This window comes from Mixophyes fleayi, chromosome 7 (genome assembly GCF_038048845.1).
Source record: "Mixophyes fleayi isolate aMixFle1 chromosome 7, aMixFle1.hap1, whole genome shotgun sequence".
NCBI lineage: Eukaryota > Metazoa > Chordata > Amphibia > Anura > Limnodynastidae > Mixophyes > Mixophyes fleayi.
The window spans coordinates 49,971,308-49,994,206 of record NC_134408.1 but is presented as its reverse complement, the minus strand read 5'-3'; the positions used below and the strand labels follow the sequence as shown (position 1 = coordinate 49,994,206).

Sequence of the window (22,899 nt, the reverse complement as noted above, 5' to 3'; positions counted from 1 at the left end):
TTACTTCTGATCTGCTTGTAGTTTAATACGAATGTGCGTATGCCATACTGTAAACAGATTGTTTTTTGTTTAAAAAAAAAAAAAAAAAGGTACATTACTTTCGTTTTGCATGCCTTAAGATTTAGGCCCTGTGTGTTTGAACAATCAGAATGGTTATTAATTGAGTCTGTGTGCTCTCCGGCATGGTTAGAAACAATAGGATAAGTAGGTCAGAATGTTTCCATCAGTAACTGTAGTAAACTCTTATACATTTAGCTTATGGAAGGGAATGTTTGCTTGTTTCATGATTAACTTTATAGTTTACCATTTATGTTGTAAGTCCATAATTGATTTCATGGCAAATTTTAATGTTTTTGAAAAATGACATGCACAAAATAATCTAGTACTGGGGCAGTGCAGTAGAGTACTTCTGCTTACTCAGTCAACGTCCTATATTTTTTTCAAATTGGGATTCAGCCCTGGCTGTTTACAGTCAATGTTCTTTGCCTGTGGTTTTTTTTTTTCTCTGAGGGAGAAGGTGGAGTCCCTTCCTGTAGAAGAATTGGCAGGCATAGTCTAGGAAGTTGAAAGGAATTTTGCCAGCTTTTATAGAAAAGTGAATTAGGATATACGAGAGTTGCCCGCGACAATAGTTTGGAAAGGCAGACACAGGCACTCTGGTCTCGACATTTAAATAACCCTTGAAATAACAAGCTTGCTGCCAACATTGGACCATACCTTTATTATTTTAAACTGTGGAACAGCCAAACTGAAAGGAAACTGCTCAGTAGCTGACACAATTATTATTGAATCCTTCAATGTTTTCACTTGGTTATAGTTTTAATTGATCCTATGCCCCAAAGAACACACAAGAAAACTAAGTGACATGATTTTTGTTTTCAAGGTCTTGGCCACCATGTTCTTTCCATTTCAGTGACCAAGAATGTAAATCTCAAATATTATTCCTAAATATTTTGTATCCCATTGCACAGTCTTTCAAATGGAATGGTGGTGCACCCTCTCTGTGCCCAGCTTCCTAATCTACTCTCTGCTGGTGTATCACTATCAATGATGCCATCTTCCTTTTGTAGGGGGCTAAGGGTAGTTTTTACAAGAGTCTTCTGCCCAGTGTGCATAACATGGTGCTGGAAAGTAGGAGCGTCCTGATGTCTGACCAATCCCATGTGCAACTGTTATTACTACAGACCGTGGTATTGGCAGACATCGTAACCCTTCTGCTGTAGGTAAGGGCTCATGGTATTTTCTCTATGTATCCAGGGTGACCTGCCAATCTATTGTTGGCAGGCCACCCTTTATCCACAGCAATTAAAGAGAGTTATCCTGTGGCTCTCCAGCTACTTTGGAGCTACAATTTTTGCATGACCTGCTTAATTATGTTTGGTTGTACTGTAAGTTTCAGTGATAAAAGTTGGAGCTAAACCACGGTGGTCCTCAACTTCGGCTGTACTAGTCTCAGCATGGCCTGCCAACCAATGTCTGAAAGGTCACGCAATGACCTGTGGTTCCTTGTATTGTGCTCTGATATGATCTGTGCACTTCTGTGTGCTGCAGGCTGTGGATACATCTAGGGAAAATTGTACTTTTTTTTCCCAGATTGGCTGCACCAATGATTGGGTGCTTGACTTATGGGATCCCATAAGCACAAAAAACTTTACCAAGTATGCCTGGATTCACACGTTCAAGCATTTTGAGCCATGTGTGCTCTTGTTCAGGGCAGGATAGAGTCTGTCTGAGATCATAGAAACATGTCACTATTTCTGAACAGACAGAGAGACATAGAAACTTGAAGAAAGTGTGTATAGCTGTGCCACGTAGGATGCCATAATTAGATATAGTGTTTACAGCTTAGTGGCCATTTAAAGTGAAATGTTAGCTGGCCATTGCTTTCCTGAGCTCTGTAGATTACACACTAAGCACAGCATTGATTAATTTTACCAATTTCTGACTTAGCGAGTCTTCCATGCAAATGCACTTTTAAATATACTAGCCGGTTGATTCGGCTTTGTATACTATAGGTATCAAACTCCCATTGTCCCATAGATTATAAGCCTGCTAGCAGGGCACTCTTACCTCTTTGTCTGTCTGTATTACCCAGTATTGTTTAATTACTGTGTTTGCTCCCTATTGTAAAGCGCTACGGTATTTGCTGGCGCTATATAAATGTTAATGACGATGGTAATTATGTTATTATGAACACACTGTTCCTACATATTCTTTATCATCTCTATGTATCTAATAAAAAGTCTGTAGTTTAAGGTTATAATTGGGTAATTATAGTTAGTATTAGTTATATGAACAGTATCAATACTTATACAATATGCATATGCCTTTGGGATCCTGTATGTCCAGCGGGCAGGGAATATTCTTCATTGAAGATGCATATACTTCAATTATATTGATTTATTTAACATAAAATGTATGAGGCTGTTCACTGCCCTCCTCTCCTCTATGTTAGTATCCAGAAAAAAGGTAGGCATTTTACATGTAAGCGCTTTGATATAGTAATAAGTAATTGTTAAATCTGAGTAAGGTCTTGCACTATTAAGGAGTAATGTTGGCAGTCCCTTGTGTTTTCCAGCTTTGGCTCCATTAGCCTAGTTCTGACTCCAGGCTGCTTCAGGAACCCCAGCTCTCAAGCTGCTTCAGCTTTATAGCCGTTAATACGTTGAATTTGTTTTTAGTGTCCATTTACTAGGTTTAATGTTCATCTTATGTAAATGTAGTATATATAATAGAACTGTCTAACCAATATTAATTGAATATAAATATTAGTTTAATGTTACATTACATTTACAAATTTTAAGGTATCAGAAAGATGATCGGCTACAGAAGCTAAACTCAAGCACCGCAGTCCTGCTCCATTCTGATTTGGACTTCAATATGCCACCTCAGGCTCCGCTTTGGCTCTGGAGCATAAATGGGGGGGGGGGGGCTTAACAGCTCTGGCTCCATGTCTTGCTCTGGAGCATGGGTCAACCCTAGTCAGAGGATAGTTAAGTCTGGGTTGGTCAAATAAAGAAACATCACATTTATCGCTTAGTGGGCATTTACCAAGTGGAATAAACATTTTTTTTTGTAATGCCTACAAATAATCCACTATAGAGGAGTACAGCCAAATACAACCCAAAGGTAAACCATTTAACAAAGTTTATTTGTCATGATTATAAACAAACTATAACTGAGTTTCTATAAACCGTGTTGCCTACACATAGAATAACAGGTCTATATTGTATATAAATACTGGTTGGCAAACGCTGATGTTCCATATGTGTAAACATACTGGTACACTAAAATTAGTTGGATTAAATCATCTGTGCAAAACTTCCCTTGTTAAGACTATAACCCTGACTGTCAAAAAGTGGAGATATAAAGAGGGGACTGAGTACATGTGTGATCAATGCTGTAGTGATGATTGGAACATGATGATGCAGGCATACAAGTGTTTAAAACAAAGTTAAAAATACCTCAAAATTGTAGCAGAGGTCACTTGCAATGTGTGGTACCCTGGAAAAATGACATATATAAATAAAATAGAGGTTGAAGTGGCATTTAATTGAAATTCTTAATAATAAGCTGTTATTTATCCTATGATTTTTTTGTTTTTTAATTCTGTACCCATAGGAGCCCTCATCACCTCTACTAGGATACATATTTTATCAAAGTGAGAAATGCCAGCCCCAAAGAAGGTATTTATTAAGAGCAAAACATAAGCTCTAGTTTGATGGTCCCAAAGTAATGTGATGATCCCAGAGATCACAGTGATAGCACACATTTCACATCCACTTCATCAGGAGTATTACATCCGTATAATAGTCCCACCATTCTGTGCTTTGGAGTCAGCTTCCAAATGTTCTGTTTAAATAAGGTTTATGTTACAGTCCAAAAAAACTACTTAGAAATAAGACATTCATATATTTTATGTTGATAGAAACAATTTACAGATTTGAAATTAAAACACTGTGTGCCTGATTATGAGTCGGCCATAAGTCCAACTGTACGATGCAAAAATCAGCTGTTTTACTGCACATACGGAATAAAACAAAGTGAAATTTTGAGTTGCACATAACTTGAACATACCGTACACTACGCCTGGAAAGGCAGATTGGGGCAAGCGAGTACAAATCACTGATAGTAGGAGCGTGCATACATAAGTGTAGCACCTCACCTTTAAAATAAGTAACTAGAACCAATGCTGTCGGTTGGGCTGGTTATCACTAATGCACAGGGAATGCATATGGCGAAAGCGTCAGCTGACACCAGGCTATGCCGCTCACACAAATGGCGCACACGCTATTTTCTAGAGGAACTGGGCCAGCAAGAAATACATGGCCCTTCCCAGGACAAACAAGCTGAATAGCACTGGGGCTCTTTCTGGAACCCTGGAGAGTAGATGCCAGGGTACTGGTTTAAGGGATTTTAAATCATTAAGTATGTTTCTGAAATTACAAGTGCCAGCATGCTCTGGCAGCCAGGGCCCCTGGAGCATATAGTTAAAAGAAATAACCTACACTGCATATTGTAATTTTTTTTTATTTTTTTTTACTAAATCCCCTGTTTTTAACTTTATTATTCTCATAAATCTTCTTTCCTGAAATAACCAGAGAAAAAATGGAAAAACCCAGACCGAGCACTTGATCCTAGCAAAGCTGCAATGCGAATGAATGAAATGGGTCAGTTTGCAAATAGCCAATCAAAGCAGCCTGCCTCTGTAAGCCGTCCCGGCTATAAGCCTGGAGCTGGTTCATTATTTTAGCTGGGTGGAGTATGTATTTAATATTGTCTTAAACTATCAATCATCATTACTAACTTGATGACTGCTGCATCTTTATGGCACCTACATCAAGATACGCTTATAGCAATGATGCGGTCGCATACATGCACATTCTTAAGATATCGATTTTGCATTTGGAAATTAATGTTTACGCTTGGGCCGAAAAATAGTAGCCTGTTCTAAATGAGGCCCTGTATGTCATTAAGCTTTACATGAGGAAAAATTGGGTTATACTCAAACATGAAAGAGTTTGGAATCAAGTAGAATATCTATTAAGCCATTCAGCATTATATAGAAAATTAACTTTTATTTCCTGTAATTTAGAGCAGATGTTTGATTCTATGTTACATCAGAAACTTTAATGAAACCCAGCAGTCACAACATTATTAAATTAATTTCAAGTTTGGCCTTCAATATTAGAAGCATTTACTGGCAGTGCAGTTTACTGTGTCAGTGTTAACCGTTTGAGTACAGACGTTGCTTATCTGTTATTGCCATTATTATAAACTTATATTAGAGTGATGTTGAATGGTTTTGGAGGCTTTTTATTTTTGGACTTGACTAATAACTAGGGATGAGCGGGCTCGGGTTCTGCTAATCCGAGCCCACCCGAACAGTGCGGATCCGCACGGGATCCGAGTACTGTTCGGATATTTCCGGTGGGCAAAAAAATGAAAACGAGGCTCGCGTCAGATCTCGCGAGACTCGGATTGCATAAATTCCCCGCTTGCGGCCGCCATCTTCATTCGGGCTGAGATCAGGGAAGCGGGAGGTTGTAGATAGTGTAGTGGTGCTCCTGTGTCCAGTGGTTAGTTAGTTAGTTTCTACTGTGCTCTGTCCTGCTGGGTCCAGTGGTGCTTTTGTCCTGTGCTCTGTCCTGCTGGGTCCAGTGGTGCTTTTGTTCTGTGCTCTGTCCTGCTGGGTCCAGTGGTGCTTTTGTCCTGTGCTCTGTCCTGCTGGTTCCAGTGGTGCTTTTGTCCTGTGCTCTGTCCTGCTTAGTCCATAGTTATTTTAAAAATATTAAAAAATCATAAAAAAAATTATACAAAAATAATTACAAAAAAATTATTTAATAAGTATAAAAAAATTTCTAGAGCAATATATTGTTGCAGTCCAGAAATATTAGTACTGCAATACCTACGTTCACTGTTGTTGCAGTCCAGAAATATTAGTACTGCTCAATTAAAATACGTTCACTCTTCTTGCAGTCCAGAAATATTAGTATCAGATATAAAACTACGTTCAATGTTACTGCCAAATAAAAAAAGAATGAAAATGCCCTGTCATCAACGAAAACAAGAGGTAGTGACGCGCTAGAACTCCACCCTCTATATGCTGCAGAGGATGGAGGAGCAGCAAAAGGCCATTCAAGCCTGCAGTGCCACTACTAGATGGCCCACGTGTTTGTGCCGCCCACTTGTGTCGCTTAGCTTAGACATCCAGCTACCTCGGTGCAACCTTTTGGCCTAAAATCAATATTGTGAGGTGTTCAGAATAGACTGGAAATTAGTGGAAATGATTGTTATTGAATGTTATTGAGGTTAATAATAGCGTAGGAGTGAAAAACAAACAAAAAAATTGGTTTTAGCACTTCTTATGCTTTTTTAAAAATAAATCAGAACCCAAAACCCTAAATCAGAACCAAAACCTTTCATCAGGTGTTTTTGCAAAACATATCAGAACCCCAAAAATCAAGCTAATCAGAACCCAAAACCCCAAAAGTGGCCGGTGCACATCCCTACTAATAACTCAGAAAAGACTATATTTTGTGTGCACAGTGATTGAACTAATATCATTTAATCATTGTCACATTGTTGCAGATTTAGACATTGGCGTAACTTTTGATGACAATTGCTGCTTAAGGCTATGTACTCGGGGGGGGGGGGGAATAAAAAAAAAATATATATATAATTATTATTTTTTCTTTTTGCACACAGACACATGGGGCTAGATTTACTAAGCTGCGGGTTTGAAAAAGTGGGGATGTTACCTATAGCAACCAATCAGATTCTAGCTGTCATTTTGTAGAAGGTACTAAATAAATGAAAGCTAGAATCTGATTGGTTGCTATAGGCAACATCCCCTCTTTTTCAAACCCGCAGCTTAGTAAATCTAGACCATAGTGTCTGTTTGCTATGAGGAAGGAGCTTCCAAACCATTATGAGGTTCTGGCTGTGAGGTTGTCTGTCCTGCATATGAGAAACTTCCAATCAACATACCTATTGAGATATGATGTCTTCTCTATGATATCTGGTACGCAGATCTTATACCTATTAGGTGTACTCACATTGGTGTCCTGTTTTATGATTCTCTTTGGGATTTATATCCCATACACTATATAGAGTCCTGGGGGTAAATGTATGAACATGCGGGTTCTTCAACACCCGCGTGTTCGGCGATTAAATTTCAAGCGGCGCTGCATTGTAAAGGGAAGCTTCCCTTAACAATGCAGCGCCGCTTGAAATTTAATCGCCGAACACGCGGGTGTTGAAGAACCCGCATGTTCATACATTTACCCCCTGGTGTTTAGTGGTGAGCCATTGCCATCAGGTGCACTTTCATTACGATATTACACTATGCTTGTTCTTTTCACATTGTTTTGCTGATTGGTGGAGATTTGGAGGAACAATCTCTGAAGAGGATTCTCTATCTTCTCACAAATACCTATTGCTGTTTGCCTTACGGTACGCATGTTATTACCTTTCCCAATTATGTTTATTTGGTATCATCTTTGTCCGGACTTACTATCTGGTTCCAGGCTTTCAAGGCTGCCACTCATACAGGAGTCAAGTGTCTTTTTGGACTTTCATGTTTTTGATATTGTTCTTATGTACATGTATTTGAAATTGGAGATATATATTTAAGTGTTTACGCTGTGGTTAATAGTGCCATTTATATCTGTTGTTGCTATATATATATATATATATATATATATATATATATATATATATATATATATATATATATATATATATATATATATATATATAATTTTTTTTTTTATTATTTTGTCTCTTAAGCTCTTGATCCTAATTGCTAGGAAAAGGTTTCTGTGAAATAATTGTTCCTTCTGAATAGTGCAGACATTGTCAGTGAAGTCATCCCTGTAAATTATGAGATTTGAAATACATGAGGGCCTATTATTTGCTTTGAACTTTCTACCTGCCACTTAATCCATCTTTTCTACTACATCTTCTTTAAGTATCTCTAAGAGGAGTGAGTTAGGTAGTCCACAGTAATTACTTGCTTAATTATTTTGTATCAATTTTCTGCTTTTAAATGTACATACTTATTTTTTTTTTGTGTATGTCCTAAAGCAGGCTTTACCTATATCTCTATCACCTGTTTAACTACAACTCCCAGCTTTGCTGATCGATGTGTACTTGTAAGTGCTATAGAGTGTTTACCTTTCTTTTCCTTTTAAATATAGAATTATTTATATCAATCTATAGCGGACATCTCCAGCAATTACGGAAGTAATCTCTAATTTTTCCTTGCACCCCACAAGGTGTCTCGTGGACTTTCCGGAGACACCATACGTCTAATTGAATCTCCCCCCATAGTGTGCCATCACAATACACTGTTGATTCAATTTGTTTTTTGTTTTGTTTTTGCTGGTCACATGATTTTTCCAGAGCTCTAGTTGGTACTTCTGGATTCAATAAAGTAATTTTGATTGCTTTTTTTTCACCAGCTTTGTGCTCAGGATCAGGTTGAGATGTGCTCTACAGCCAGACTAATGGAAGGTGTGTGGTTCTGGTTGCTAGAGGATTCTGGGATGTAGCGTATATAGTGAAGGGGGCCAATCAGGAGGCGTCCATTTCCAACTGGGACTGCTATCCAAGCATCAGGTCTACGTACAACAGTGGTGCCAAAAGATGCACATAACTTGTCACACCCTATCTCTGACAAGGTATGACAACTGACAGTCCTACTGAGTTCTACTCACTGGAAAACAAACCCTGAAAGATTGAGAAATAATCACTTCAATGCTGCCTGCACCAGCGGCAGGTACTCACAGCATTGTGGGGGTGTTTTTAGGGAAGGGGGGATGAGGCGATTCCGGACTTATGAAGCATTAGATATACCCCCCAGGGAACATGGTACGCCCCAACCTGATGCGGCCACTCCCTCACATAGCATGAGTATTTCTTGTACACTTCACGCATGCGTCCAATTTCAACATTCAAAAAGTTGTGAGTTACGTCTTTATGGCACAGATCGGGGACGGTGTCATGTATAAAGCAAGGTTTCAATGCTTTATTGTATCTGAAGATCCGTAGTGATCAGGTAAATTCCTCCAGGGTCGCAGTGTACCATTCGACGAACAAGATATTTATGCAGGATAATGCTCCATATGCAAGGGTATGAAAGTCCTAGAATAGTCCCCAAACATAATTGTATAACTTAATCAGTCATTAAACTTGAAATAAAAGCTAGCTTATATAAAAGAGCAAGTAATAACCTTCAAAAGTTCTCAGTGTGAGATATTTTCCTGCATACAACAAACTTCTTGGCGCTAATTATGTTGAAGGACCCTGCAGCCATTGTTGACGTCATTTAGCCAAAAATGGCAGGTAACCCAGTACAATCATGTTTACAATAGCTTGCATTCAACAACAATACAAATGTAAATACAATGTTTTCTATAAATATCAAGTTATGTTGTTTATTAACAAATCTATTTTAAGGTAGCTACTAACATTGACATATTTGCCAAACCTTTCGAGGCGCTATATATATATATATATATATATATATATATATATATATATATATATATATATATATATATATATATATATATATATATATATATATTATAGTGTGTGTGTGTGTGTGTGTATATATATATAAATATAATGTGTGTGTGTGTATATTTCTGCTGGATGACGTTCTAATCAACTTCATTGACCGTGTCAGTGCAGCGTCCAAATTATTCCACAGATGTATATTGGCATGTTCATTGGAGCATGTAGGAGTCCTACAATAACAAAGTAGACAATGTTATTTCCTTTAAATATTTAGTTGTTTTTCTTTTTTTTATTCTGAAGTCAGACTTTTTTTTATACTCTATGCAGTGCCTATTTGTTTAGTACAAGCAAAATAAATGAAAGCATATTCTGCCAATAGCCCACCACTCCCAATTTCCTTTTGTGTTTATTCCTTTTCTACAAAGTGCAGGGTAAGTTAAGGACAAACTAATTATTTACTTGATAGCCATCTTTTAGAGCTTCAACGGAAATGCTCTCCTGTAATTCACGGCTGATGAAGTATGACAACAGGTGCTTAGACGTGTTGAAATAGCTCAATTATATAACCAATTACTTTTTGTGAAAGACTGAATTTTGGCAAATGTTAAGTTTTTAGCTTGGATCAACGTTGACTAATGACATTTCAGGCTGGAAAGGGCTATATTTGCTTCCCTTTCTCACATTTATTAAGAGCAGGTACTCTAGTGCAGCTGCTGTGATCACAATGGACCTTCTTGATATTGGCAGTGAGCTTCCCCTAGTTTATGTGCAAGAGGCACAAGCAACCTGTTTTTACATTTTGAACATCAAGGTTAATCCAACATAGGGAACAAGAGAGTTGTTACCTACAAATTAAATCCCTTTAGTTTCTGGTGCCTGTTATATATATCGCAACATTTCCTTTTAATTTATTTATTTTGTTTTCCTCAGCGCATCAAATTTGCTATGGTGTAGAAAGGGTTCTCAGCACAATAGGAGAGAACTTTATTTCATTGCTTACAAAAAAAATAATAATTGGTGTTATGCTGCACACACAATAATATTAAATACCTCTGTGTAGAAGCAGGGAGATTACCTACCCTTCAACCTCTTTGCTGTTAGCACTCGTAGGCTTCGACTGGTGACAGAAGTGGAGACTGCACTTCTACAAATCCCAGTGCACCTTCTAGGCTTCCTGTCCAGTCCTGGTGAATAACATTTGTTGTTAATAAAGGAGTTAAAAAGTTTGAACCTATAAAACAAAAACACAACTTGTCAGCAGTACTATTGTTTATATAACTGGTGTTATCCCTTATTTAGCTGCTCACATATTGATAAACTGCAGCTGTCTAACTCCATCGACAACTCTCCATTAAATTCTCTTTACTGCTAAACTTCTCCTAAGGGTCAGCCAGAGTTTAGACTGAAAGTGCCGCTGGGGCTGGGACTGCTGTGCATGACTAAAAAAGCCATTAGTAAAGCACTGAGTAATATGTTTGTATTTTATTTATTGTTGTTTTACTAACTTTATTTATTTAGCACAAACTGTCATTTGCTTAGTTTCTACCAGTCAGAGTGCAATGTCAGAATACTGAACTAACTCTATCATCTGGTGTCTTAATTCCCTTATCATCAACAACATTTATTTATATAGCGCCAGCAAATTCCGTAGCGCTTTACAATTGGGAACAAACATTAATAAGACAATACTGGGTAATGCATACAGACAGAGCGGTAAGAGAACCCTGCTCGCAAGCTTACAATCTATAGGAAACCATTTATCTCATGCAACCGCCTACTTACGCCCATTTCATCATAAATAGACTTGTTCATCTCCCTCCCTTTTTTAGGAGTGCCAATACAGCCCTGCTAGTACCAGTTTATCTCCATGAAGCCATCCTCCAGTAACAATAATTCATGTTGGCATCATCTGCATGCTCATCATCCCATAGATTGTAAGCTTGCGAGCAGGGCCTGTTCACCTCTTTGTCTGTTTTACCCAGTTTGTTTATTAGTTTATTATGTTTGTCCCCAATTGTAAATCGCTACGGAATATGTTGGCGCTATATAAATAAATGATGATGATGATCTTTCTATTTTCTCCCAGTAAATGAGCTTTTTTCCTCTGTTTCACAAGACTGTGTCCTAATAGCCATGCTTCTGTGTCACATATTAATGCCACTGTATATGTTATGTGGGGTTGAACTGTGGAATAATAGATCTGATGATGGCTGTGAAACTGTGAGATTTGGCCATCAGATTGAGGCTCAGAAAGCTGGCAATAGAGCACTTTACTTTTGTGTCTATAGTAGTCATCCCAGTAGACATTGTGCACAAAACACAGCAGGTAGATTGGCCTCACTTCTGAGAAAAACATGGCTTAAAAATTAGTGTTGCAACACTTTTTAAATCTGTCTATGGACCCGGAGACTTAGAATAAGTGCTACAGATGGTCCAGTAGCTTATGTAACTCTGGTTACACATGTGAGTGAGTGTAGCTAAACAACCTGGAGCCATTTGGAGTATTAAAATGTTAATAACAGCACAGAATATTTCATCTCATTAGTATTTAAATTCTCAGACAGTTGGCTAACAGGAAAGGATAGTGATATTAGGCTCCTGTCACAATGGTGTATAAAGATTGTGGTGTTAAACACACTTATATGATACAAAGCTTGTATATAAAACCTTTTACCTATATTCTTTTTCCTTTCTTGCAGATTGCTTTGCTTGATGTGGATATCTGTGGCCCATCTATTCCAAAAATTATGGGTCTAGAAGGAGAACAGGTAATTGAATAAAATCTGTCACTTTTTGGGACATGTTTATTGAACTTTTTAAGCAATTTCATGTACATAAAATGAATATAAAACTTGAGGAACATAAATACTTATATAAACAGCTGTGAATGATCTGTTCTTTTCATCACTCTGTCTTCAAATTCAACCATATGTTTCACTACAGTGGCCGGTTAGGACATATACTACATCTATGCCAGAGAGCGCCATAAATAAAATACTTCACATTTATTTGTGCTCTTCATTTGAACTGTACCTCTAGTAGCCCCTCTACTTCGGTCCTCCCTTTCACAATCATATTTATCTCGGTCAAACATTACACTGCCTTCAAGCTCCAGCAAGTAGCATCCAATCCAAGTTCACAAGAACTATTGTTTAAAAAGATAGAAAATACATATTGAAACTAAAAAGATAAGTACATCAAAAAGTAAATAAAATGGAATGTGAAAGGTTAAAATTGAACTATAAATGTTTAGTTGCAATAACTAGTACACCTACATTAAAATGAATAACACAACCTAAAATAAAATCTAAGATTAGACAGTAGAAGCCACCAAGAACTTCATTGTCCAGGATGAAAGACTTCTTATGTCCTTATATTTTACTTTCTAGGAGGTAAATATTTCCCATATGTATTAAAATCTATTGATCTCTATTCTCCCAAACACTGTTACAGGTCTATATAAGTTTGTGCTTGTTATGCAATACATTGGTGAGCAACCTTTAAAATGCAAACCTATTTAAAAAGCACCCATGTGAATCCCTTAAGGTGGATGTGCTGTTTAATCAAATTAATTCAGATCACACTGACAGGAAGTAAACCTTTTCGTTACAGTTCTTGTATTATGTTTCTAACTCTTACGTTTTAATACAAAATATTCATAATATTTTGAATGTGGTTATTTATATAATCGGTTTTCTTTTTAATAGGTTCACCAAAGTGGCTCTGGATGGTCACCAGTTGTAAGTATCTATATTCTGTAATGCAGATTTTTGAACTAGATGATTGTTTCAATGTATAATGGGGACACTGTATCCCCTAAAATACAAGTCTATTAGAAGCCACCAATGAGATCTGTGACCATATAAATGCACAAGGCCAAAGGGTGACTGCTTTATACAGTCTATGGAACTGTAAGACCACCTTTACTATCCCTCTTTATTTTACAGTAAAGGGGTACCTTATTCTTTATACTCTGAATGGTACAATTTGAAACAAAAGAAGTTGTTTGTATGAGAGGCTTCTCATCTCCAGGTGTGTTTTGCTGAAGACATTGTCAGACTTTAGTGACCCACTGCCTTTCATATCTGATATTCACTGCTTCTTTTTAATCAAAATATCTGAACTAAATTCTATATGATTATGCAAGATGGAATTCCTTCCTGTCCTCCCTATTGTGCTGTGCCCTGTACATTCAACAATCGGATGCTTTCCCCCTCCCACAAACTACTGAATCCAGCCTGTCCCTCTCAGCCTCTAGTTCCAATAGAGCTGAATCAAAGCATAGCCCCAGTAATACACAGCACTTAATGATTGCTGTGCCCCCAGTGCGGAAGTATTGCTTTCACATTTGAGTCGCTGTAGAAAACCAGTGATGGAGTAGTGACGAGAAGGTTAGACAGTGGCCTCCTCTACCTAAACAGTATTAAACTTCTTGTTATAGTGGTCTACTAACTGTCTTTCCAGATAGAGTCCTATAATCAGGAGAACAACCCAACTAAATATTAGGATAGATTTCTGGGGTTGTTTTAATTGTGTACAAATAAATGGTAATCATAGAAAAGTGTATTTTCCCACCTTCAATTTTACTTGCTATTTCCAGCTACTATAACAAACAAAAAATATATTTTTCCCCACTATGTAGACATTTTTTATTTATTTATTTTTAATATAAAAAAGACATTATAAAACCACCACCAGAGTAGACTATGAAATTAAATTATTCTCCGGGAATCTGGCATATCCTATAAACATGTAATCTAGTCTGGACATTAAGGCATAGAGTGATCATTACAGGGTTAATAAATATTGAATACTAAAGCCTTATGTCATACACAAACTAGCTCACACACCTATACCATAGTCCATAGTGTTATATATGTAAATACAGAATTACAGTAAGGTTAATCTGTATTACACATAGTATTTATACAAAGTACAGTTGGGTTAAGCTTAGATATACCAGCATTTCAGAGAAATTAGACTGTAAGGCAGTAAACAAACAATTTGTCACATAACGATTGTCATAGAATGTTGAATAAAATATAGAAGATTTTCGGAGGATGGCTTTCTGTTTTGTTTTGTTTTTTGTTTTTTTAATTAAATAACTTTCTATTTTACAGAAGGTACAACCCCGCAGTATAATGATATAGTTTACATATATTCTTGTCACTTGTGTATTGTAAAGTATTTCCATGGTTGTGTTTCAGTACGTAGAAGACAATCTGGCTGTGATGTCTGTTGGTTTCTTGCTTGGTAGTCCTGATGATGCAGTCATATGGAGAGGACCTAAAAAAAATGGTTTGTATTAAAAGCTATACCATATATATCAATTCATTGATGCATTGTGTCTAAACCAGAATAAATCTGTACAAAAATATGAATATAGCATGACAAGGCTACAGGTCTGTCAGTGGGCCATTATCAAGTTGTATAAAATGTACTATACAGTCAAGTCCGTAAATATTGGGACATCAACACAATTCTCATATTTTGGGCTCTATACACCACCACAATAGATTTGAAATGAAACCAACAAGATGTGCTTTAAATGCAGATTTTCAGCTTTAATTTAAGGGAGTTTACATCCAAATCAGGTGAACAGTGTAGGAATTACAACGGTTTCTATATGTGCCTACCACTTTTTAAGGGACCAAAAGTAATGGGACAAACTAAACAATCCTACATCAAACTTTCACTTTTTAATACTTTGTTGCAAATCCTTTGCAGTCAATTACAGCCTGAAGTCTGGAAGGCATAGACATCACCAGAAGCTGGGTTTCATCCCTGGTGATGCTCTGCCAGGCCTCTACTGCAAATGTCTTCAATTCCTGCTTTTTCTGGGGGAATTAGGTCAAGTGATTGACTTGGCCATTGCATAACATTCCACTTGTTAGCGTTAAAAAACTCTTTGGTTGCTTTTGCAGTATGCTTCGGGTCATTGTCCATCTGCACTGTGAAGCGTCGTCCAATGAGTTCTGAAGCATTTGACTGAATATGAGCAGATAATATTGCCCGAAACACTTCAGAATTCATCCTGCTGCTTTTGTCAGCAGTCACATCATCAATAAATACAAGGGAACCAGTTCCATTGGCAGCCATACATGCCCACACCATGACACTACCACCACCATGCTTCACTGATGAGGTGGTATGTTTTGGATCATGATCAGTTCCTTTCCTTCTCCATACTCTTCTCTTCCCATCACTCTGGTACAAGTTGATCTTTGTCTCATTTGTTCATAGGATGTTGTTCCAGAACTGTAATGGCTTTTTTTAGATGTTTGCCAAATTCTAATCTGGTCTTCCTGTTTTTGTGGCTCACAAATGGTTTACATCTTGTGGTGAATCCTCTATATTCACTCTTGTGAAGTCTTCTCTTGATTGTTGACTTTGACACATATACACCTACCTCCTGGAGAGTGTTCTTGATTTGGCCAACTGTTGTGAAGGGGTTTTTCTTCACCAGGGAAAAAAATCTTCTGTCAACCACCACAGTTGTTTTTCGTGGTCGTCCGGGTCTTTTGGTGTTGCTGAGCTCTCCGGTGCGTTCTTTCTTTTTAAGAATGTTCCAAACAGTTGATTTGGCCACACCTAATGTTTTTGCTATCTCTCTGATGGGTTTGTTTTGATTTTTCAGCCTAATGATGGTTTGCTTCATTGATAGTGACAGCCCTTTGGATCTCATATTGAGAGTCGACAGCAACAGATTCCAAATGCAAATGTCACACCTAGAATCCACTCCAGACCTTTTACCTGCTTGATTGATGATGAGATAATGAGGGAATAGCCCACACATGTCCATGAAATAGGTTTTGAGTCGATTGTCCCATTACTTTTGTTCCCTTAAAAAGTGTGAGGCACATATAGAAACCGTTGTAATTCCTTCACCGTTCACCTGATTTGGATGTAAATACCCTCAAATTAAAGCTGAAAGTCTGCAGTTAAAGCACATCTTGTTAGTTTCATTTCAAATCCATTGTGGTGGCGTACAGAGCCCAAAATATGAGAATTGTGTTGATGTCCCAATATTTATGGACTTCACTGTATGTTTAACCAGATTTATTAAGGTTATAGTGGTTATCTCTTTCACATAGATACCTTACAAATTTTTATTTTTGTACTTTACTAGCCTTTTAGTTTAATTTGTAAGAGGACTGTAGTTATAGGCCCTGAATTTTGGTGGTTGGAAATTAAGTAAGAACAACCAACTCGTCTTCCTACAGGCCATGACCCCAGGATGTCTATTTGTACCAATAAGTATGCACGGGTAGGGAAAAAATATCCCTTTGTCCCCAAGTGAACTGCAACAGTAATGGATTTAATAGCAAGTGCAAATATCCTGTTTCATTATGTGTTTCATGATGGGACCACCGCATTAGGTAGGACATCTCAAAGTGACCCACCTGAAAAAAGTGGGAAATTGAAAAGAAAAGGCCGGTCAGAATTCATGAAATTACTGCTATATGCAGCGCTTTGTGCCCAAAGCTTCATCTGCTGATGTAACCAAATGTTTCATTTGTAAGACTTTGTGAAGGTGTACATGGAAGACTACATCATCCCCTTGTACAGTTGTTCAAAATAAGTATGGCACCAAAAAGCCCAGTATGTGTTTGCAGCCTGGCCTATGATCCTAGAAAAGAGGGTAGACCTTGCCCTTGAGAGAATATGTCTTAACAATGTCTTGATCTCCATAGAAGTACAAAGAGACTGAGCTTTTAAATGAAAATCTTTGAAGGCATGTAGCACATTCCCTGAGTGAAGAGCCACTTCCTAAGAATGTAAGGAAGGACAACAGCATAAAGAAACTACCTTAGAAGAAGAAATTTAGGTAATTGATGCAAAATTGCCTTATTGTGATGGAAAACAAGAAACAGTGCACTGCAGGACAGAGCCACCAACTTGGTAGGTGATTGTCACAAGGAAGTTGCTATCCCATGTTAGCAGCTCATTATGGCTTTCCACAAAGTTTTCAAAGACTCAACTTGCAATACTCTACTCCATTCTAAATAAAGTCCTGTATGTAGAAAAGCCATGCAACAGAGAATGGAGAATACCTTAGGTGAGACATATATGTTGTTAATAGGATTAGAGATTTGACTAACTCCTTAATTAGATTTGGTACATTCCTACTTTAAAGTAAAGTGTTAAATAATTCTGGAATAGTTGATGTGTTGGAGGTTAAGATTGTGTTGTTTACTCTTCTAGGCATGATCAAACAATTTTTGAGAGATGTAGACTGGGGTGAAGTGGATTACCTGATAGTAGATACCCCTCCTGGCACTTCTGATGAACATCTATCTGTAGTACAGTATCTTAGTGCAGCTCATATTACTGGTGCAGTAATCATCACTACTCCTCAGGTAAGGTATCTTCTCTGCTCTCTAATGGATCAATATTTCCAATTTCACTTACTAGAATTCTGTTGGAATACACACTAATAACATACATGTTGCCTCCATTGGGTTGTAAATAATGATTTTATAATAGCAATCATGGTATGTGTCCATCAGTGCACTTTGTTTGTTTTGCCAATATGCTTCTATGTAATTTCTTGTATTTTTCTTTCTTCTATTAACAGGAAGTGTCCCTGCAGGACGTCCGAAAAGAGATCAATTTTTGTCGCAAAGTAAAATTGCCAATTATAGGCATCGTGGAAAATATGAGTGGTTTTATATGCCCAAAATGCAAGGTTAGTGTCTTAAAAAAATGTAATGCTAAACTGCAGTATGTTTCTAGCAGAAATGCAGCTCCCTCCGTGTAGAAAAAAAAAAAAGTAGCCATCGTTTATAAAAAAAAATAAAAAAATTCCATACCGTAACAGAAATAGTGTATTTTATTGTTCTGTTATCAGGCATTTCAGACAACAATATGTTGACAGTTCATCAGTAGTGTTACATACACACTAACCCTATTTTTTAGTTTCCCTTATATGTTATCTAATGTTAATATCTAGAAATGAATGTATATTATAGTTGTTGCAAGACATTGCCTAGCTTCCATAAAGGTCTCACTGCTTAAGGCTACTTACCTATTGTGTATGTCTCATAATCCACTTATGTACTCCAAACCCCTCATGTCAGTCTCATTGACATGCAATAATTATCTTACATTGTAACATCTTGGGGGCATGGCCTGAGCACAGAGTGTGGGTGTTGTGTAATTTAGGCACTGTCGGAGCAGAGTCTATAGACACAACTCCCACAGCCTACTTGTCCCTCACATTTAGATATTTATTTTAAGTATCTTCAGCTCTGGTCAGCTACTAGAACTTCTACATATATATTTATATAAAGAAAGCTACTACTAACATTTACAAAGGTCTACAAAATTTTGCGTTTAAATTGCTATAAAATGGTACCTATTAATGTTACTAGGTTGTATTCAGATAGTGTTTGCATTACCTTTGAATTCTAAGTTACTCACCAATGTCTTCTCACACACTGTTGTAGCTTTATAGTTGTTTGACTAGGGTTGAGCTACAACAATAGTAAGCTAATTCAGTTGTTAACACCAGCACAAAGTATTTCAGGTGTGCTATCCTGAATGTCATTTGTAGGCAACTTGAATGTACGTGAGTCTAAGTCAACATGTAGCCAAATTAAATCTTAACAGCACAACAAAATAGTGATGTAAGAAGAAATGGTGACTACATATGTACACGCCAAACAGCCACATTAAAACCACCTCCTCAATATTGTGTATGTCCACTTCGTGCTGCCAAAACAGCTCTCACCTGTCAAGACATGGGCAACATAAGATTTCTAAAGGTGTCCTGTGGTATCTGGCACCAAGATGCTAGCAGCAGATCCTTTAAGTCCTGTAAGTTGCCAGGTTGGGATTCCATGGCTGTAACTTGTTTTTCCAGCACATCCCACAGATGTTCGATCGGATTGAGATCTGGGGACTTGGGAGGCCAAGTTAACACTCTTTATCATGGTCCTCAAACCATTTCTGAACAATTTTTGCCATGTGGCAGGGTGCATTATCCTGTTGAAAGAGGCCACTGTCATCAGGGAATACTGTTGCCATGAAGGGGTTTACTTGGTCTGCAACAATGTTTGGGTAGGTGGTACATGTCAAAGTAACATCCACTTGAATGCCAGGACCCAAGGTTTCCCAGCAGAACATTGCCTTCATTCCATAGTACATCCTGGTGCCATCTCGTCACCAAGAAAACAATGCACACGCACCTGGCCGTCCACATGATTTAAAAGAAAATGTGATTCATCGCACTAGGCCGCCTTCTTCCATTGCTTCATGGTCCGTTGCTGGAGCTTACATGCCTGTTGGCGGTGCTTTCATCAGTGGACAGAGGTCAGAAAGGGCTCTCTGACCAGGCTGTGGCTATGCAGCCCCATACGCAGCAAGCTGCAATACACTTGTATTCTAATACATTTCTATCATAGCCAGCATTAACTTTTTCCACAGTTTGTGCTACAGTACTTCTGTGGGATTGGACCAGATGAGCTAACCTAAGCTCCCCACGAGCTTTAGTGATCCTTTTGCGCCCATGACCCTGTCTGCCAATACACTGGTTGTCCTTCCTTGCACCACTTTTGGTAGGTACTAATCACTGCGTACCAGAATACCTGCCGTTTTTGAGATACTCTGACCCAGTTATCTAGCCATAACAATTTGGCTCTTGTCAAACAAGGTAATCCATGTCATTCACTTCACTTGCCACTGGTTTTAATGTTGTGGCTGATCTGTACATGTTTCTGTGAGTATATATATCTGTCTCCAGCTCTCTTCCCTGTCTGCCTGCGCGTGTGTGTGTGTCTATCTATCTCCGGATAAGTTGTCAACTTTCTGACGGTATCCATAAAATAAACATCTGTTTCCTAAAACAATTTGAAGGTGTCATTGAAAAGATCATAATTATTATGGCAGTAGTCTAATGAGGAGGTTGCTTCTATTTACAGGGTCTGACCTGTGCTCATATGCTGAACATAAATGGGTTGGTTGTCAAGATTCTTCTCTTTTGTTTTAGAATGAATCGCAAATTTTCCCTCCAACTACTGGGGGTGCAGAGAAAATGTGCAGTGATCTCAACATTCCCCTGCTGGGCAAGGTTCCCTTAGACCCAAATATAGGTAAGTTACAGGTTGTCCCACATTCTCTTGTGTTGTAATAAGAGACCGAGCCCTGAAGAGTGTTTCTACTGTCACGTTAATGCTAACTCTTTAGTTATGGTTGTATGTGTTCAGCAATGTGCAACTAGATTTTCTACATATTATAATTACACAACCCTAGGCTAAGATAAGCAGATCACCAAAATAAGATATGGCATTTGGGCTGTGAAAGCTGTTTGGGAAGCTAAATAACAAGAGAAAAATGACAAACGGGCTATGCAGAGTATTCAATAAACAAAACTTAAAGTTGGAAATGTAAATAGTACGGGCAACATATAAACTGATTATTATCGGCAGTAGAATTAAAAATGAAAATAACTGTCTGGTTTAGTATACTCACTGTAAACCGGTCATATAAAACAAGACTATATGCAGTGTGTGCAAGAAGGGCATATGTGTCAAACCTTCACCTTTTTAATAAAAGTCAATAAACAAATGAAAATGGGCGCTAGATGTACCAATCAAAAAAATGTGCATTTATCTGCACTGTATCTCCATGCACAGGAATCTGAAACCTGCAAGGTAAATAATCAACAAGAAAAGAGTGAGAGTTCTGTAACAGATAAAAAAAAAAATCTCAAATTTTAATAAAAATTGCAATAGACTGTTCAGAGTTGTTTTGAAGGAATTAACATTATTTAATCACCCCAAGTCAGTTGTAATTGGGCAGCATATATACTGCATTAGCATAGTAGATAGATTGCACTAGTATAAAAATATATTCACAGACAGATGACAGGAAAAAATATATAACGAACCAAAAACTGAGATAGGACCGGATAGTCACACTCTCCAAAAGATGTTTAAACAAATGGATATTAGCTGTAAATCAGTTAATATATGCGGAACACATGACTGTTTCTGTAAGAAGGATTCATTTCACAAACACAAAAATTCACAGTGTAGCTCCAATGAGTAGAAAACAGTGCTTATTCTTCCATAACTGTCCTTTTAATGGACACAGAGCTCCAAAGTAAAAAGATTCAAATTTTTCTTCAGTTCCTGTGGTTACATTTTCAGATTCTGTTACTGTCCAAGAACCCCGGGGGATAAACAACAAATAAATTCCAAACAAACAGTCAGAGTCTTTCTCTGCCCACTATCACGTCACTGGCTGTTTCATCAGAGGCATAGGTATCACATCGTCTCTATACAACGCTATTTGTGGTTCAGTCCAGTGATCATGTGACCCTGGCCGTCCAATGAACAGTTGGTGCTTTTTGTCCATAATGTATCCTTATGTATGTTTTAATAAAAGTGCTTTTAGCAACTTGCAAGCTAATACCAGCTATACATATTTGTGGTCTTGCTACACGATGCTCTAAATTTGTTGTTAGATTAAGAAAATGGTTAGCGTTGTCTATAAAACACAGCTAAACTGAGTAAGTCTGCAGATGCTAGCAAAACCCATTGCTAAGGGGATTGCCTACGCTTTAAGCAGAAATTACTGGAATATCATATTTTAAACTTCAAAATGTAAAATAATGTATATAGGCCACACACATTCGGAAAGCAGAATGAATGGTAATGTGAACAACAGAGCAAAGAAACCTGAAAGTTGTAGTTTGATGATATGAAGATACACATGCAGTTGATGAATACTTGGTTGTATAAGATGATGTATTGCAAACAGGGAAAAAGAGGTTCTATTACCACTTTGTCTTTGGTAAGACCTAACCTTGAGTACTGTGTACAGTTGTGGAGGCTTTTTGTCCAAAAAGATAGGAAACATTCAGAGAAGGGCTACATAACAGACTTGTCAGGAGAGACTTAAATAGCTGTAAATAGGGAGAAGGGGCAGTAGTGTTATGGTGGAACCATTCAAATATATTGAAAGTATGTCTAGAAGGGGACATTGGAGGGTAATGACCTAAGGAAGAATGTTTTGGGGTTTTTGTTTTACAAAGAGGGTGATTGAACCGTAGAATAGTCTGCATTTGTGGTGGAGACTCTTATAGTAAAGGAATTCAAGAATGTCTCGGCTAAACCTATTGCTATAGGTAAGACTATTGTAGAAAAAAAAGTCCCCCCTTCACCCCCAGACAAAACACTACAAATAAAAAAAAACGAATTCTGTGTTTGTTGCCTGGTATATACTTAAATTGCACATCTAAATAAGCTCTGTACGCACCCACTAAACCAGGAATGCCCCCTGAATACAGTCTGTAATCTCAATTTTGCATTTGGGCACAGAATGTTGGATAATGCTGCAGCTATTCAGTAAGAGATGTCCCAATCTGCC

General features: G+C 37.7%; 1 protein-coding gene across 1 annotated transcript in view; it reads left to right on the top strand.

Annotated features, from left to right (window-relative positions):
• Window positions 1-22,899, top strand: part of NUBP1 (NUBP iron-sulfur cluster assembly factor 1, cytosolic) — a 40,107-nt gene that overhangs the window by 15,205 nt on the left and 2,003 nt on the right. Inside the window, exons 4-9 of the mRNA XM_075179818.1 lie at window positions 12,225-12,293; window positions 13,233-13,265; window positions 14,733-14,823; window positions 17,731-17,885; window positions 18,104-18,214; window positions 20,516-20,618. Of these exons, the coding sequence (XP_075035919.1) occupies window positions 12,225-12,293; window positions 13,233-13,265; window positions 14,733-14,823; window positions 17,731-17,885; window positions 18,104-18,214; window positions 20,516-20,618 (562 nt within the window). The remainder of the gene's footprint in view (window positions 1-12,224; window positions 12,294-13,232; window positions 13,266-14,732; window positions 14,824-17,730; window positions 17,886-18,103; window positions 18,215-20,515; window positions 20,619-22,899) is intronic.